The sequence below is a fragment of the Euphorbia lathyris genome, chromosome 3 (assembly GCF_963576675.1).
Source record: "Euphorbia lathyris chromosome 3, ddEupLath1.1, whole genome shotgun sequence".
In the NCBI taxonomy this organism is placed as follows: Eukaryota; Viridiplantae; Streptophyta; class Magnoliopsida; order Malpighiales; family Euphorbiaceae; genus Euphorbia; species Euphorbia lathyris.
The window spans coordinates 90,815,697-90,833,585 of NC_088912.1; the positions used below are offsets into that span (position 1 = coordinate 90,815,697).

Sequence of the window (17,889 nt, forward strand, 5' to 3'; positions counted from 1 at the left end):
TAAATCCCTTTATAAATGTATATATGTAGCTATGTTAAGTAAAGTTGGTTTTTATAGCTGATAGTTTCTTACTGAGATTTTTGTCTCACGTTTTTAAATGTTTTAATGTTTTTAGGTGAGAAATTACAGGATATAAAGAAGGTTACCGACCGTTTAGGCGATGTTTGGAAGTTGGCTGCTTATTGTTAGAATTAGGGTTAGAACTTTAGTATTACAATTGTGATATAATGATATTTGGATAAATTGGAGACTCCTAAGTATTGATTATGATCTTTCCATTTCACGCCCGATGCCGATTGAGGTCGTTTAGGGTCGGGTGTGACATACCTTTTATGGCTTTTTATGTTCATTGTATTCGTTCTCGTCCCATTGTGGATTTTGTAAGGTTTTTTTACCTTTTTTGTTTCTTGTTCTTTTCATATTTAATGAAGATGTAGACATTTTCATAAAAAAAAAGAGTAATAATAATAATAATAAGAAGTAACTGAAAAAAATTAATTAAATAAATATTGTAGTGAAATAAAATTAATTTTTTGATTTGAGCATCTCCAACAGTCTTTTAATTTGGCTTTTAAGTTAAAATTTGAGGAGAAAGAGTTAAAAATCAGCTTCAACAGTCTTTTTGTGGCTCCTCAAATCACTAAGAACCTATTCATCATCTCTGTTAATTAGACTTGTCAATGGAGCGGGTGATACTCATATCCATAGGGTCCCGCCTCATTAGGGTCGGGGAATCCCAATTACCTATTTTTATAGGGTTAGGGATGGAAAGGAAAATTATCCTCATTCTCCGGAATAGATTGGGGATGGTAATTGTTATCCCAACCTATAGGGATCGTCAACCCATTACTGTTAGGGTTATCAAAGCAAAAACTTCTTTTTATATTCTAAACATATTTCATATATATTATGTATAATATTCTTGTATAAAGATTTAATAAAGATGGGTGAATAATTTTCATAAAAAAAAAGGTGAATAATTTCTTTCTAATCACACATCTAAAGCAAAATTAAAGCAAAAACAGGGTAGGAATGAGGATTTATTGAAAAGCTTACGTCATCTCTTTTTTAAAAGAAAATTATCAATTTCTATTAAAATTTTTTTATCAATAAATTAAATTAACACATAATTAAAAAAAAAGATAAAATAAAAAATAGCACCTAATCCCCATTATTCATCCGGGAAAGTCGCTAATCATGGCCTTCCCTTTGACATTTCTTGCCATAAATAATCATATTTTTTCTCCTTATTATGTCCAAGATAATTTGAAGATCCTATTATGTAACACTCTAAGTCTAACATTAATTTTTAAATTAAGAAAACAATTAACATATTTTTATAATAATAATAATAATAATTAGGTTGCCTCCATGCTCACCTCACTATTGATGAGGTGTTGACAATTTTCGGTAAAACATTTATGGATAGATATGTTCTGTGTCGAAAATTGTCTCATGTGTATACTTCAACGATCAAGTTAGAAAAATGTAAGAGAGTAGAGAGAGATGGAACCCCTTACATAGATGAAAGTAATGATATTTATAGGTTTTGAGCTTTGGTGAAAAAGACCAGACGTTCCTGGGCATGACTCGATGTAGTAATACGAGTCTAGACTTTTATGCGCTTTATGGGCTTTTGGACCCCTTCTGGTTGTAGACGTGGGGGTTCAGATGGATTTTATTTATCATGGGTCTCTTACGAGCTATTTATATCAAATCTAATTGTTATAATAGTTGAAAAGAGAAGTGAGATGAAAAGAAAAGATGTATAATAGTTGTATTTCACGTGATTATGATTTGCTGAAAATAGAAAGTATAAATACAAAGACCCACCTAGTTGTTATACATGATAGATCAAATCTAATTTGAATTTGAACGATCTGATCCTAACAAATTGATTTAACTTAATTACATCTGATTACAAATTAGGCGATAATATGTGCTAATTACTATTTAAAATAATTATCATTAACATGTGTTTCTCGTCGTTGTGTTAAAAACAGTTAAAGCATTGTCTGTTATTGTTCTATCACGATCTATGATATTGAAGATGCAGATTCAAACTTCTCTGATGTACTTCTGGTTTTTCAATTACATATATTGAGATGCATTATTATTTTTTCTATGAATGAAACAATAATTTTTCTTCTAAAAAAATATCACAATGTGTACGCACAGGGGAGATGCAAGATAAAGTCATAAGAGAGCTAAAAATTTAAAAGGATTGCTAGTTCGGTTAAGGGACCAAGGGGATTTTGACGGGTCAAAACTCTTTAGTCACTATATTAAAATGTATTTTTGGATTGGTTCAAATGGCTAAAGCTCTTAACCATAATGTATGCCATTGTGTACACCAAAAGACGATGATGAAATATCAGTGCCGAAACCTCATTCTAAACTTAAGAGATCAAGGAAGCAAATGATGACTAAGCCTAAGGAATCTCAAGAATCTACCACGGTTGCTACATTTCAAAATGTTTCTTCCAATTTAAATAGTTTTATGGAAAATATGAACACACATCTTGGTACTATGATAAATGTTTGGTACGTGAACAAAAAATAGCCAACAAAAGCAATACGATGTTGGAATGTTTTTACTTCAAATTGAATGTTTTACAAGTGTTGAGGCATTACAAGCTGCAGATATTCTCACCGTTGAACAAAATAAATTAAGAGCTTTCTATCAAGCTCCACCATACCTTAAGAGATAATATAAAATTAGTCTTCTTTATCCTCTTACATGATCATCTATACCTAGAATAATTGAATTATTTGAATTTTATTTTTGGAAGACATTATATAACTGCGTTTATTTTTTATTTTTGGTCCTAAAACATCTATTTTTAGGATGATTTGATTTTTTATATTGAAGTTACTATTATTATTTAATAAAATATTTTTATAAATATTTGATTAATTTCAATTCCAACATGAAAGAATTAAGGGGGCGTTTGGTTTGGGGTCTTTAGAAATGGAAATGAGAATGAGAGGGTTTAATTCCATTTGTTCTTGTTTGTTTACAAAAAAAAAAACTCATTCCCTTTACCCACTTTAGGTTAAGCCATTACCCCACTTTAGGTTAAGCCATTACCCCATGCCTTCTAGGGAATTGGATTCCCTTTATCCCATTCCCTTTCCTAAACATATCCAAACACATAGGGGAATTAATGGTTATTCCTTTAGTTTCATTTTCTTGATTCCTTTTCCCCTACCTTTTGTGAACCAAACGCCCCCTAAACAATTTTAAAAGGAATCCAATTCTGGTTTTGGTCATTAAAAATCAAACAATTTTATAAATTCCGATTCCCATTCCGAATTGAACCAAACATAATAAATAAATGTTGATTCTGATTCTGAGTTTAAATCAAATGTACTTACTGATCTATTCTTCAATATAGAGGGAGTAGAACTAATTTGTATTTTAAGATATATTAAAATAATTTTAATTATTAAAAAAAATCAACAATATGAAAGTGAATGTTGTCTCGAAGTGTGCAAGCTATGGTCTATATCTTATAGGTTTAGTTGATCAAAACATTTATAGCTATTTGTTTGGTATAAAAAAAAAAATTAGGTATTCAAATATCAATGGACCAAATTTGTAAAGTATGGAACCTAATTTGCACATTTAGGTGTCCCTATTATTTCTCTTATTATTTTATATATAAAGAAGAAGAAATTATGGCGCAAGTTTAGTCATTTGCGCATTTCCACAAATTATAATGATTTGCCCTAATTTTAGGGTTTAGAGACAAAATGATGGATTTGGAATCATAATTTTGTGTAATTAAGGGCATTTGATGACAGTTTTCAGTGGTGAAAGCACGCTCATAGATAATGTTATTTTCCTAGGAAAGTTCATAGGATAATTGGGGCTATATATAAGTTGAGCCGCTTATGAGTCGTTTGATATTCGGTTCAATAAAAGCTCGATTATATTCGGCTCGATTGTAAATGGTTCGATTATAAATTCATGATTATAATGTTCATAAACATCATTTTAAATAAACTTGATTCAATTATCTTTTTTAGTAATAATATTTTTATAAAGGGACGTAAACTTTAGTTTTGTAGATTTTAAAACTATATGTTTTGTGTTAAATAATTTCAAATACATATAATTAATGAACATAATTAATAAGTTGTTCACGAGCAAAGTTCATAAACTGAACAAAACTCATAAACAAGCTTGCGAGCAATTCATAAACAGAATGTTGAGCTTGAGATTGTCAATTTTTTGACAAGGTGAACCGGAGCAGGCCAAAACTAAACTCGATTACAACGTTATGTGGTAGAATGTACCGAGGATCAATATTGAAGTTCGAATTCTACTTTATAAAGGTGAAACTTCATTTTATTTGAATGAAATTTATCAACTTAAAGATTAATTTTAATAAAATTATTTCGCTCAACTGTAAACTTCTAAACTATAAAGACTGTTTTTATAAATCACCCAAAATAAGATTTATTTTTGTATTTTTATATATAATTATATAAAATATATAAGGGTAAATAATTTATTAGTCCTCTAGTTTTTACCTAACACACTGTTTAGTCCCCTATTTTGAAAACACACTTTAAGGTTTCTATCTTTTGCCAATATTAATATTGCGGTCCTTTTATATATTTTTTTTAGATTTTTAACCGACATATCTTAGCTTTTAGGACAACCACAGTACAATACAAGTTGACCATATTACTTTGTTATTTTATATCTATCTGTTTATGTTAAAATATAACGATTACAAGTCTAAAAAAAATAGATAAAAGGATCAAAGAGTTAATATTGGTAAAAGACAGAGACCTTAAAATGTGTTTTTCAAAATAAGAGGACTAAACAGTGTATTGGATAAAAAGTAAGGGACTAATAAATCATTTACCCAATATATAAAGGTTTAATGCATCAAGAGTTTAGGTGCTTATTCAGATTATCCCAAACTTTAAATATGTCTCATCCCAAACTGAAACTTGTTACAAAAATCTATTAATCCCTTGAATTTGTTTAAAACAACTTATTGCTAAAGTGGTAATAATAATATATTAAATTTTTAGACTTTTTTAAAATATAAATATTTTAACTTGTCTAAATCTCTAATTATTATGTCATGTGGACTTTAGGATTAATAAGATATTTTAAGTAAATTTAAGGGTAAATGAGACATTAATAATGTTTATAAAGCCAATCACATAATCTTATCTTATCTTAGATAAATATAGGAGGCCTTGATATATTAAACCCATAAATATTTATATAACACAATTACAAAACCGTTACCCGTTTTGACATTTTTAAAAATGTAAGCTTAGTGATTCACTTAAATTGTTTAATCTAGATCTCGGGTTGGATTCCTAATATATATAAAAAGATTTAATTGGATAACCATCTAAAAGGTGTCTAACAAGTATCGAAATGAAAAACTGTACGACTATAAAAAAAAATATCACGCCACGATAATCTGTTTGGACATCTTTAAGCCTAATTAGTCAGTGATTCTATTGGGCTTTTGGGCTTCATTTATGTGTAAACAGACAAAGCCCACTAACCTAAAATATCTCTCCGTGCAAGAGGTTTACGGCTATGGCTTATGGGCTTCATCGAACGTCGTTTCCAAATTCGTTATCTTGACCTCTGCTACTGCTCTCTGGTGTGGTGTGTGTGGCTCCCTTCTTTCTCCTCCTTTCCATATTCTGTATCTTAGCTTCACTTTTCCTTCTAAACCCTGAAAACCCACAAAAGATTCTATCTTTCTCTTTCAGAAACAGAGTACCTTTCTATGGTGTTTTTAACCTAAGAAGTGAAAGAATAGGGCTTGAACTTGAAATGGCTGGCTGAAATTTCAGATAATTTGTTGTGATTCTAGCTGAATGAGCTCTAATCAATGCCTTTATTAGGTACTCTTTCTTTTCCCCTTCTTAAAGGGTTATGCTTGTTTACTTCTGTTTTGGAGCTGCAATTTTTACTCTGTTGCATTGTGTCTGTTTGCATATAGCTATGTTAACATGAAACCCAAGTGAAGGAAGTTCAATTTTCTAATTTTCCAGTTATGCAGTATAAGAAATGAACTTTGTTTTTGTTGTCTATTTGAATTTAGTTTTCAGCTCCTTGTAGAAGGTGCCATTCTTGAATTTTATTTGCATTTTTCTGGACTATAATAATTGCACTTGTAATGATGGATTATAGGGTGTCAAAACGGGTTATCATGTCGTAATCGTGTTTTATATTATTTATATATTTCAAATGGTGTAGATTATACTCATGGTCACTCAATTTTGTCCAATATAATGGTCAATCAACTTCAAAACCAATACCTGATATAAAAGTCATTCAACTTTAACTTGTACTAACATAAAAATAAGTTTACCTTTGACCACTTCGATAGCAGGTAACCTTCTATTGGAAAGCCGATGGAAATGATATTATAAGTAATTTTAATTCTTGAACATTTGGGTTTTAATGTCATTTAGGCATTGTTTAGTTAGCAGAGGTAAAGTGGTTTTTAGTAGTGAGATAAATCTTCGAAAATGTTGATTTGGAAAATTGAACGTAAGTGGTTTTAAACAACTTTAATTCTTTGGCTTTTCCATTTTGAGGCCGTCCCTGGTCGTTTTGAGGTCCTTACTTTCATAAAAGACCTCTAAGTTTGTAATGTGCAAAGTTAAGTGACTTTTATGACCGGTTTTGAAGTTTAGTGACCATCATGTTGGTAGTGACAAAGTTGAGTGGCTGTAGGTGTAATTTTCCCATTCCAAATGATCATAAATAACGAATATCAATGATATAAAAATGATAATGGTATCAAATGGGCCGTGTCTAGCAGGTTGTTTTGTGAGAAATTGATAGTACAATTATTGGACTCTTTCACAGTTATCTGAAAGGTCTGTTCTGCTAATGTTTGTAGATATTGCTACATCTCAAGCTTCCTTGCAAAATCACTTGAGTCCATTAAGGGCTCAATTCCTTATTCATTGTAAAGTTTTTTCAAGTCCTTTTACCTTTGGGGATGAGAAGAGTCCTGTATCCATATGGAAATCGTTTCATTTCCCTAAAAACCCGAATTCTTGGAAGAGGACGAAGCTTCAAATAAAGGCTGTTGCAACTCTTGAACCGAAGTCTTCAACTCACAAAAAAGATGGTTACAAGAAAAATGCACAGCTTGAAGTTGATTCGGATGTCTCAGTGGCTCAGGCTGAGGCTAAGGCTTCAAGTGAAGATACATCGGACGTGGATGAGAAAGAACTGCTAAGGCGGACGAGGATTTCTAAAGCAAATAAAGGAAACACACCATGGAACAAAGGCAGGAAGCATAGTCCTGGTAAGTGTTAGCTATGTTTCTGTGCACTTCATTCTTCATTTATGTGCTTTTTTAATCACTTATTTGTTAATATGTGTATGTACCGTGTTCCGTTTGCAGAAACCCTCCGGAAGATTAGAGAAAGAACAAAGCTTGCAATGCAGAACCCTAAGGTGATGTCATGTAAGAATTTTTTTACGAATTCCTTAGAATGGGGTAATATGTCTGGTATATTTAGAACCAATCTTATTAGGAAACAAGCTTAGGTGAAGTTTGTTGTAAACACACAAAGGGCGGCCCGGTGCATTAGGCATCCCCCGGGTCCCACCACAAGGGTGTACTGGGAGCAAGCCTTCCCCTGCCAATTTTTTTTGACAAGAGGCCGCTCCTAAGACTCGAACCCATGACCTCTCAGTCACACGACAACAACGTTGTAAACACACAAACACGGTAAAATAGAGCAATAGAGCTCATTGATAATTCTTTATCTATCTAGTAACTAGAAAAGAACAATCTTGAAGAATTGCAAATAAAGAGTAGTCGAAAAAAAAACTTAGATAGAACGAATTGAGATTAAACTCGAATCCGCTCAGGAATTCCTAATTCCCTCTCTACCCAACCGAGTAGAGCCTATTGCATTAATGCAGAACAACAAACATAAGTCTTCCTACCTCTCTTGCCTCTCACCTAGGGGTGACACGATAATACGATTTACAGAAATAACCTGACTATTACGCCACGATTATCATTTTTCTTGCATTATATATCATATACAATCATATAGATAACATGTCCCTTAATTCCTAAATTAGCCTTTAGTTCAATTTATCCTATTCCCTAGTTCATGAAGTGTTCTATCGGTAAGTAGTACCGGAAAAGCCTGCACAACATCCTCTTATCAATGCTTTAGCACTGCAGTGATTTCGCCTTGCTGAAACTCTCTAAATCTGATGCTTATTTATTAACTTGTAGCTATTAGTTTGCATCTAAACAATGGTTTCAAAGTATTTCAGCGATGTTTTGATCGATATTACAGTAAATGTTAATTCTCTGAGCTGTAAATTCGTCTGCATAAAGTGGTCCTGATCTTGATGAAATTGGTGGAGTAATCAAGAGGAGTTTAGATTAGTTGAGCTGCTCAAGATGTTTTATGATATGCTGAAAATGAGGAAGTTCAACGAACTCCCCGTTATTTATGATTGAATCAGAAGGAAATTATTCATTTTCATTGCAAAATTTTGGTATGCAGGTAAGGATGAAGTTGGCCAACCTTGGACATTCTCAGAGGTGGGTCCCACAGTTTCATCTGAACAATTTTTTTTTTTTTTTTTTTTTTTTAATTTGAAGTTCTGAGAAGTCTTAATTTCTGATCTTTGGATTTTACAGTTTTACCAAAATAACGAAAAAATTTCATTACTATGCATAATCATCTTACAGTGAAGAGACAAGATCAAAAATTGGGGTGGCAGTGCGATCAACGTGGAGAAAACGCCGTGAGAAATTAATTGTGCAGGAAACTTGTTATTATGAGTGGCAGAACTTGATTGCAGATGCTTCGAGACGAGGCTATGTTGGCGAGGAAGAGATGCAATGGGATTCCTACAAAATCTTAAGTGAAAAACTTGAGATTGAATGGGTAGAGAGTATTGAACACAGGAAAACAGCGCCGAGGCCAAAAGGTAGCAAGAGAGCACCAAAGTCACCTGAGCAAAGAAGAAAAATTGCTGAAGCCATTGCTGCCAAATGGGCTGATCCGGTAAGTGTCTTTTGAAGCTTGTCTTTATTTTGTTTTTTGGACTGTAAAATCTGATGTTTTGAAGCTTGCAAATTCTTATAAGCTGTTTTTTCCCCTTCATTTATGTTATGGTGATAGGAATACCGGCAGCGAGTTTGTTCTGCACTTTCTAAATTTCATGGATCACCAGTTGGAGAAGGAAGGAGACCAAGACGAAGACCGAGTGTACAACCGAAGAAACGGGAACCAACAAAGAGAAGCAGCAATGTAAACAATTTGACCGGAAATGATATTACAAGCTCAATCCAGATAGTGAGGCCGAGAAGTAAGGCGCCAGTGTATAAAGATCCTATGGCGAAATCAAAATTGCAGATGTTAAAGAACATCAAAGCACAAAGAACTGCCACAGAAACCCAGAAAACTGAAGCCATTGAAAGAGCAAGGTTAGAATACCGAAAATGAAGAAGCATGAGTTGAGAAATCGAGAAACTATCCTTACTTTATGTTGCGTGCTGCAGGTTATTAATAGACGAAGCTGAGAAGGCTGCTGAAGCCCTTGAGTTTGCTGCGACAAAGAGCCCTATTGCTCGAGCCTCCCTCATAGAAACCAGAAAGTTAATAGCGGAAGCAATTCAATTGCTCGAATCAACGGATAGTGAGGATATCACATCGAAGAATGACACGGACCCTCTTGCCTCAGCTGAACCGGTTGATCAGGTGCAGCAGGAAATAGAATTAAGCAATGGAACTGCTACTCAAACGGGATCGAAAGAAGCAAATGGAACCAAGATTCATGCATCAAGTAAAGATGAGGATCTCAACTTAACCAACTTATCATTACTGAACGGTGAGAACGGAATGCTCCCATCGAGCTATAACGGATATAGTTTGCCAGCAGCGATTCATTTGGAGAGTCTTATGGAGCAGTCGAGTTCACCAAAGAAACATGATCAGGTGGAACTAAATGGGAGTGTTACACCGGAAAGTAGTCCTCTGCCAAATGGTCGACTTGTGAAGGATGAGTCGGCTTCTAAGTCGATTGCTGCGACCAAGAAATGGGTTCGTGGAAGACTCGTGGAAGTGACGGAGGGCGATTAGTGGTAACTCAGACCTTAGAGTTGGCTATTTCTGGCTGTTAGTTTTGTGTTGTAGCATAGTGGATGTATTTAACACTTCTATAGTAAATCAGAAACATTTTTGGTTAATATTGCATACTTAAAAGCAGTATTGATAATCTGTGGTTGAGGATGAATATCATAAAGTTTTGTTAATTATATGTCAAAGATTTTGTTGTGTAAGTAAATATGCTGTTGAAAGTTGAAACTATCAATCTTGCATGCGAACTGCTAGACAAATCAAGAAATTTGCAAAGTTGATGTAACTTATTTGGGGAATAACGGTGTTGTAGTCTCCATCTAAATCAGGTAAAATTTCACCAATTAGCATAAGTCAAGAATCAAATGTGATCACATAATAGATTATAGTCTAAATGATAAAATTTTAGATAGGTAAGAGCTAAAAAATATTTTAAATCTAGGTTTGAAACAAGTTTAAAAAGCTAACGAGACATCTTCAAAATTCAACGCCTTACCACTCGAACCAACCCTCATTGGCAATCATCAATTATATATTGATATGTATCACTTTTTAAACCAAGTTAAGAAATATTTATTACAATAATTAAAAATTTATGAAATTAAAAAAGTATAATAAATATGAAAAATATGAGTAGTATATTGATATTAAAATATATTAAATATCTAAGTAAAATTATAAATATTATTCTTAAAATATATTTTGGTATTATATACAATAACCAAAACCAAAAATATCATAAGATACTAAGCGAAACCAATCCGCAATTTTATCTCAGGACCCGAATTTGTTCACCCCTACTCAGCACCAGACAGCCTAAGATATTAAATGGTTGATACTTTGTTATTGTCAAAGAAAATAAGAAAGCTGAAAGAATTCCTCTTCAATAGAAAAGGAAGACCCATCTTCAATAGACAGATCACTTTAATCTACAAGCTTGGGCATACATACATACATACATTTAACAGCAACAAGTGATGAATTATTACTACTAATAAATAATCATCCGCTGTATACAATTTTGGCAACACAGATGCCTCAAAATTATATCCTAAACTCAGAAACAGCATTTATAGAAACTCTCCCTAATTTAAACAAAAATGGAACAAAACTTATATTTCAAAGGGTCAAACCCTAAGATTTAACAAGTTAAAATCTCCCCAATTGGGAACTCACTGGAGGTTATTTATCCTCTTTGCTGAACTGAGAGTATTAGATAGAAGCATAGCTATTGTCATTGGACCAACTCCTCCAGGAACTGGTGTAATAGCTGAAGCAACCTTGCAAGCTTCCTCGTAGCAAACATCTCCAACCAATCGATAACCTCGAGCGCTTTTCGAATCCTTAGTTACACGAATTTAAACAAAAACAGTCAGCAAACTCACAATACCGCGCAAAAAACATAACAAGATTCCACATTTCCAAAAACCAATCCTAAGAACTCAATAACATAATAAGTTATGAAAGCTCACCTCCACTGGATTAATCCCGACATCAATGATAACAGCACCAGGCTTTATCCAATTCCCCTTCACCATGTTCGGTTGTCCTACAGCAGCGATTATGATATCGGCTTGTCTGGTGATCTCCTCAGGGTTCTTGGTTCTAGAGTGGACAATACTAATGGTAGCGTCTTCCCTCTACCGATACAAAAACTACTGAGGTTATTAAAAGATAGAAACATATTATGCTAATAATGAAACAAGGTAAAACTAGGAGAGCTCGTTTAGTGAAATAAATTACTTGAAGCAATAGAGCAGCTGGCATCCCAACGATATTGCTGCGACCGATTACAGCAGCTCTCTTCCCTTTGATTTCGACACCATATCTATGCAGCAATTCAATGCACCCTTTAGGGGTACATGGAACAAACAGAGGTTCTCTTCCTCGCATAGCTAGGCGGCCAATGTTCAATGGATGGAAACCATCCACATCTTTCTCAATGCTCACAGCATTCAATATTTTCTGCTCATTCATGTGCTGATACGAATAGATTAAATAGTAAGATACAGCCTTGAGAAATACATACATGCATAGTTATTGAAGGCGCAATAACCTGGAGCCTAGGCGAGAGGCTCAAGCGTGCACCTAAGCGACACAAGTAAATTAAACCTTTCTAAAATGTAACAAAAAGTCAAATACTAAATCATATTCAGTCATCCATAGTCTTATAAGGCATGAAATGAATTCTCCATCTGCAATATTTCTGAACTCTTCAAAATGGAGCAGCGTTTTTCTGCATTGTTCTTTGCAATATTTCTACTGTCCGAATCTTCTTTCCATTTTTATTATTCTTTTTTATTCTAAGTTAATTTCAGCCATAGATCATACAGATAGGAAATGGCTGAGATTAAATCATCCTATTTTGGATTTGGAATCTTAAAAAACATTGTGTAGCTTCCAAGTTTTAGCCTAGGTGCGCCTTGAACAGAGCCTGCCTTTTAGTTTGACAGGTGACACGCCTGGAGCATAGAGCCTTTTGAGCCCGAGGCACGCCTTTGATAACTATGCATACATGAACCTTGAGGCTTTTAAACAGTCTACAAATTCAGTTTCCCATTGTGTATTCGTGTCTCTTCAAATTCTTTGTTGGTTGCTTATTTTGAACAGTCTAATCCAACGGTAGAGATTCAATCCTAAAAACCCCTACAAAAACGCGCACAACCACAGGTAGGCACACAAAGGGGCACCTTGCTGGTCACTTGGTGACAGCGCAGGCCTTTGGAGGTGCTAAGGTGCTCAGCCTAGTGCCGTGTGAGCCATGAACCTTAGGCATACCTTTAACAACCATGCATACATGAAACTTGCAGATTTTAATTTCATTTTGGATAATTGCTATGACTATTGATGAACAAGGAGAAAAGTTCAAATTGAGAAAAGGTAGAGGCAACTGCACAAGGATGCCATGGACTGAAGGATCATCATTAAAACCAGAGATAAACTTGAGTACTTCTTCTTCTGAGCAATCTTCAGGCAAATGCACTTCAAAAGAAGTAATACCTACAGATTCACAAGCTTTCTTCTTGTTTCTTACATAAGTAGCAGAATCTTTCCTTTCTCCAACGAGAATAACTGCTAATCCAGGAACAACACCAATTTCATCCTTCATCTTTGACACTTCAGCAGTAATCTCCTCCCTGATTTTCTTAGTCACTAACTTCCCATCAATCACTTTAGCAACGGCCTCGCTACCCATTGCAGCTTAAAAAAAGAAAACATGTTTGATAAAATGCTTCAGAGAATCGATTAACAAACTCAACTATTAAGATTATCAACTGCAGAAATATAACTTTTCTAAGAACAAAGATTGATAAGAAATATCTTTCAGTGAAATCAATCAAAAGCGAAGTGGGTTGGCAAGTACCAGTAACGACCGGCGGTGAAGTTGAAGAAGAGCGAATAGTGAGGCTTCTGAAAGAGGTAGTACGAACGGAAAGCGGATTCACCAAGCGGCGAAAAAAGACGACGCCGTTAGAGCGGAAATTAGTTCCGGTGAAGGGGAGAAGACGAGCGGTGGCGGAGGAGGCATAGTCGGTAAAGGTGATGGACGCCATTAATGGAGAAAGAGAGAGAGGGCGGAATTTGTTGATTGCCAGAGCCCAATTTTGCGGTTAAATAATTTTCAAAAGTGAAACCTTATGAATCTATGGCAGTCGTCTGTAGTTGATGGGCTGAGGAGAGTATCGTCGTCTTCGACTCCTGGCTCTATTGTTCTTTTACTTGTTTTCCTTTTCAGATATATTGCTAGGAGAGGTGTAACGAGACCAACCCATATCGAACTTGGTTAGGTTAGTTATTGGCTCGTTAATATATTAGTTCAGCTCTCTCGACCCAGACTTTTGACCAAGTTTTGATCGTGTTGAGTGTTGATCCATCTTTAATCTAGAGCTTTTATCGAGTTTTGACGAGATCTAACCAAGTTTAATATGCATGTACAAAATAAATAGTATAAGAAAAAGTCATATTTTATAGGGTAAATTTCAAAAAAAAAACTATGTGGTTTCACTTTTTTGTCAAAAAAAGACTGTGGTTTTTTTCGTTTCAAATACAGGACTGTGGTTTATTCCGTTACACTATTTACGGATTTGGTGAAGATGCCGTTAATTTGCTGACGTGGCTGAAGGGCAATTATAGGTTTTTTAAAAAATTAGGGTAAATTTAAAAAAAAAACTCTGTGGTTTCACTTTTTTTGCAGAAAAAGGACTATGGTTTTTTTTCTTTTCAAATACAGGACTGTGGTTTATTCTTTACACTATTTACGGATTTGGTGAAGATGTCGTTTATTTGCTAACGTGGCTGAAGAGTAAATATGAATTTTTAAAAAAATTGATCAATAAATTTTTTATAACTATTTTGGGTCTACAATATTTACCGATGAATTTTTTATAACTATTTTGTGGCTACAATATTGACTATAAAATCTCACATGAGCGCAATCTCACATGGTTGTTCAAAGCCTTTTATAGTCAATTTTTTTAAAAAACTCATATTTGCCCTTCAGCCACGTCTGCAAATAAACGACATCTTCACCAAATCCGTAAATAGTGTAATGGAATAAATCACAGTCCTGTATTTGAAAAGAAAAAAAAACCACAATCCTTTTTCTGCAAAAAAGTGAAACCACAGGGTTGTTTTTAAAAAAATTTATCCCAATTTTTTTAAAAACCCATAATTGCCCTTCAGCCACGTCAGCAAATTAACGGCATCTTCACCAAATCCGTAAATAGTGTAACGGAATAAACCACAGTCCTGTATTTGAAACGAAAAAAACCACAATCCTTTTTTGGCAAAAAAGTGAAACCACAAGGGTTTTTTTTATTTTAAATTTACCCTATTTTATATATATCGAGCCGAACTTAAGTAACTTGTCTTATTAATGTCTCGAGTTGAACTCGAGGTGAAACCCAGCTCACTCGAACTTTGATCGAATAGCTACCTTGACTCCTTCACACCCTTATTATTGCTAGGTTCAATTACATACCAAACCCCTCAATTTTGGTTTTCCTCTTTTAGACACATTCCTCGTTTACTTTTAGTAACAATGAAACTAAGCAATTTCCCCGATTGGGCTCCGAACGTACATTTGGTTGGATTCAAACGCATTTGATACTTCCTGAAACCTCATCCATCCTTCTTTTCTTCGCCCTCATATCGCCACACTGAAGGGACGTGGGAACATAAAAAAAGGGATCCTATCAATTTGTTCCGACCTAGGATAATAAGCTCATGAGCTTGGTCTTACTTCATCATCGAAAAAGAAGACTTTCGTCGACAAGTTTAACTCATACGTAGTTCTCTTATTTTTAGATGTGAAGAAGTGTCAAACCAAAATACCCAACAAGCATTACCTCTCCCTGAGAAGGAGGTGATCCGGTCACACCAAAATCAGTTTTAGCCATAGGTTATAAAAAATTTGAAAATTCTGGTTTGATTGTTATTTAATTGTCACATCGGACCTTTCAAACATTAATTATGTCTAAAATATTTATTATGTTACTAACATAGTTACACAAAATACTGTTAAGATTCTAACAACTGAATCTGTCACATATAAGTTAATCACACAAAAATTTGTCAAAGTGTTTAACATGTTTACTGGGTTGCTAATATAGCTACAAATAACCAACCAAAAATGTACGAAACTCTTTCAGTTTATCTATAAAGTTGTTTGGTATGTCTACTTCAATTTATACTATTTTAGACGTTAGAGGTAAAATTACAATATTTTAGACGTTAGGAATAAAATTACTCATAAATGTCAAATTTTAATGATATTTTTGCATCTTATCTTTATATTTTATTATAGAATCTCAATTAATTAAAATTTTATATAGTACAAATATTAAAATTACTTACAACATATCTAAATTATTTTTCTTTTAATTTTTGTCAAAAATGAATTAGTTAAAATCTCAAATAATTAAATATAATGTGATAAAGCATATAAGTAACGCTGACCCCGGACCCCTCATAAAGCCCAACGGTCAATGTCGGACAGCCCATTGGACCTAGATGTCCTTAAAACAACCCTTTAATAGATCCCTAAACCTCAGGGGTATTGGGGTCATTATATATCCTTTTATCCAAAATCTATAAATACAGCTTATCTTGCATCACAAAGCGTAACTGGTTCTCTCTCACTCCTCTCTACTTTCTCTCTATATACTTGATCACGATCGGGGTGTATTTAAGGGACCGATGCCGGCACAGGTAGGGGTGGGCAAATAAACTAGACAAACCGGTAACCGAACCGAAAACTGATAATCCGAACCGAAAAAAGAGGTTAACCGAACCGGTGGTTTTCTTAATGGTTAAAAAATAGACAGGTATCGGTTTTGGTTTCGGTTTCGGTTCAGGGTGTTCAAAAACGCGGTTACCGATTAACCTAACTGTTTAATAAATATAATCTAAAAAAGTTAATATATTATATAAATTATAGGGTCAATTTCAAATAAAACCTCTGTGGTTTCACTAATTTTCAGATAAAGGACTGTGGTTTACTTTTTGTCAAAACGAGGATTGAGGTTTCACACTTGGATTAATGCTATTAAAACCATCTTTAACGACCTGAAAATGAAAATTTTCAAGAATTAAAGTTGTTCAATGTCATAATCTTTATGGAACTACATTTTCGATTTTCGAAAATCATCTTTTTTAGAACTTTCTCTCTCTAAACATTAACTTTCTCTCTCTTTACCAAACATCATCTAAATAATCTCAAAATAAAAAAGTTGAAGAATTAAAGTTGTTTAGAAGAAGAAAAATTAAAAATTAAAAAGAGATGAAGAAGATGGTGTATTTGATTTTTATTTTTTATTTTTGTGTTTGTTTGTGATAATTAGATAATAAATGGGGTTAATTTATAAAATAAATAAATATAAAGATCAAATTAACTCTTTTCCCTTTGACTTTTAACACCGTTAGTCAATTTGGTATGTGTTTGCTAACAGAATGAACCTTAAGGTACCATTTTGTAAATTTTTAAACCACAAGGCTGTAATCGAAAACAGGTGTAACCACAATGTTTATTTTTGTACTTTTCCCTTTTATTTAATAGAGTAAGTATCTTGTTTCTCATTTTTCCGAGAATTGAAAGCGACATTGAACATACATATTTCGAATTATTTCAAAAATTCTCTAGATTGGAAGGACCTTAGCAGCTCTGCTGATGCAGAATCACTAACCAAGAATACAGATGATCCAAACTAGAGCATGACAGGTCATTGTTGGTCCCGTGTGATTAGTTCCAAGGGGGGGTGTTAGGAACTAATATAACTTTTTCGCTAATTAATCTTGTTGACTTAATAATTTTGGTGAGTTTATTAACTCAGCTTTGGTCAGCTTGGCCGAACTTAATGTAAGGAAGCTTTAGTCAGATGCTGACTAAGGCTGTTTTACTTGAGAGTTGGGAATTGACACTTGTGTGGTCAGCTTTCAACTCATCACTCAAATTTACTCAGTATCAGCTTCTAACAGTTTATATGCTGAGTAAATATAACAAGCAACACAAGCGCGCGCGCGCGCGCGCACACACACACACACACACACACACACATATATATATATATATATATATATATATATATATATATATATATATATATATATATATTTGAGAGAGTTAGAAATTACTCAGTATCACTTATCCTGGTTCGGCCTCTCCGTCTACGTCCAGTCCCCAGAATCCTCCGGGCTTTTAGAATCCAATACTGAGCTCTTTAAGGATAGAGCACAAACCGATTACAGGCAGTTGAATATGTTGCTCCC

At 33.9% G+C, this 17,889-nt stretch overlaps 2 protein-coding genes across 4 annotated transcripts; one reads left to right on the top strand and one right to left on the bottom strand.

Annotated features, from left to right (window-relative positions):
- The first annotated feature begins 5,603 nt into the window (after positions 1 to 5,603).
- On the top strand, positions 5,604 to 10,326 carry LOC136223370 (uncharacterized). Its single transcript, XM_066011317.1, has 7 exons — positions 5,604 to 5,892; positions 6,900 to 7,313; positions 7,413 to 7,465; positions 8,542 to 8,579; positions 8,730 to 9,048; positions 9,166 to 9,470; positions 9,546 to 10,326. Exons 1-7 carry the CDS (start codon positions 5,880 to 5,882, stop codon positions 10,123 to 10,125), a joined length of 1,722 nt encoding a protein of 573 aa, XP_065867389.1. The 5' UTR covers positions 5,604 to 5,879; the 3' UTR covers positions 10,126 to 10,326.
- Positions 10,327 to 11,082: 756 nt separating this feature from the next.
- On the bottom strand, positions 11,083 to 13,924 carry LOC136224240 (bifunctional protein FolD 4, chloroplastic-like). Of its 3 annotated transcripts, none has more exons than XM_066012514.1 (5): positions 13,487 to 13,924; positions 13,019 to 13,323; positions 11,866 to 12,102; positions 11,595 to 11,762; positions 11,083 to 11,465 (listed from the first exon to the last, which is right to left on the bottom strand). In XM_066012514.1, the coding sequence occupies exons 1-5, from the start codon at positions 13,674 to 13,676 to the stop codon at positions 11,295 to 11,297; spliced, it is 1,071 nt and encodes a 356-aa protein (XP_065868586.1). In that variant the 5' UTR covers positions 13,677 to 13,924; the 3' UTR covers positions 11,083 to 11,294. The 3 variants fall into 3 exon arrangements, with proteins under 3 accessions (XP_065868586.1, XP_065868588.1, XP_065868587.1); XM_066012516.1 differs by having other exon boundaries at positions 13,157 to 13,323; positions 13,487 to 13,921; XM_066012515.1 differs by having other exon boundaries at positions 13,127 to 13,323; positions 13,487 to 13,920.
- Positions 13,925 to 17,889: the final 3,965 nt, after the last annotated feature.

Coding starts and splice junctions, on each gene's coding strand:
- LOC136223370 (XM_066011317.1), top strand. Junction 7,314..7,412: donor AGGCAGGAAGCATAGTCCTG/GTAAGTGTTAGC, acceptor TTCCGTTTGCAG/AAACCCTCCGGAAGATTAGA. Junction 9,049..9,165: donor CTGCCAAATGGGCTGATCCG/GTAAGTGTCTTT, acceptor TTATGGTGATAG/GAATACCGGCAGCGAGTTTG.
- LOC136224240 (XM_066012514.1), bottom strand. CDS start 13,676: ATGGCGTCCATCACCTTTACCGACTATGCCTCCTCCGCCACCGCTCGT. Junction 13,324..13,486: donor TTCACCGCCGGTCGTTACTG/GTACTTGCCAAC, acceptor TCTTTTTTTAAG/CTGCAATGGGTAGCGAGGCC. Junction 11,466..11,594: donor TCGGGATTAATCCAGTGGAG/GTGAGCTTTCAT, acceptor CGTGTAACTAAG/GATTCGAAAAGCGCTCGAGG.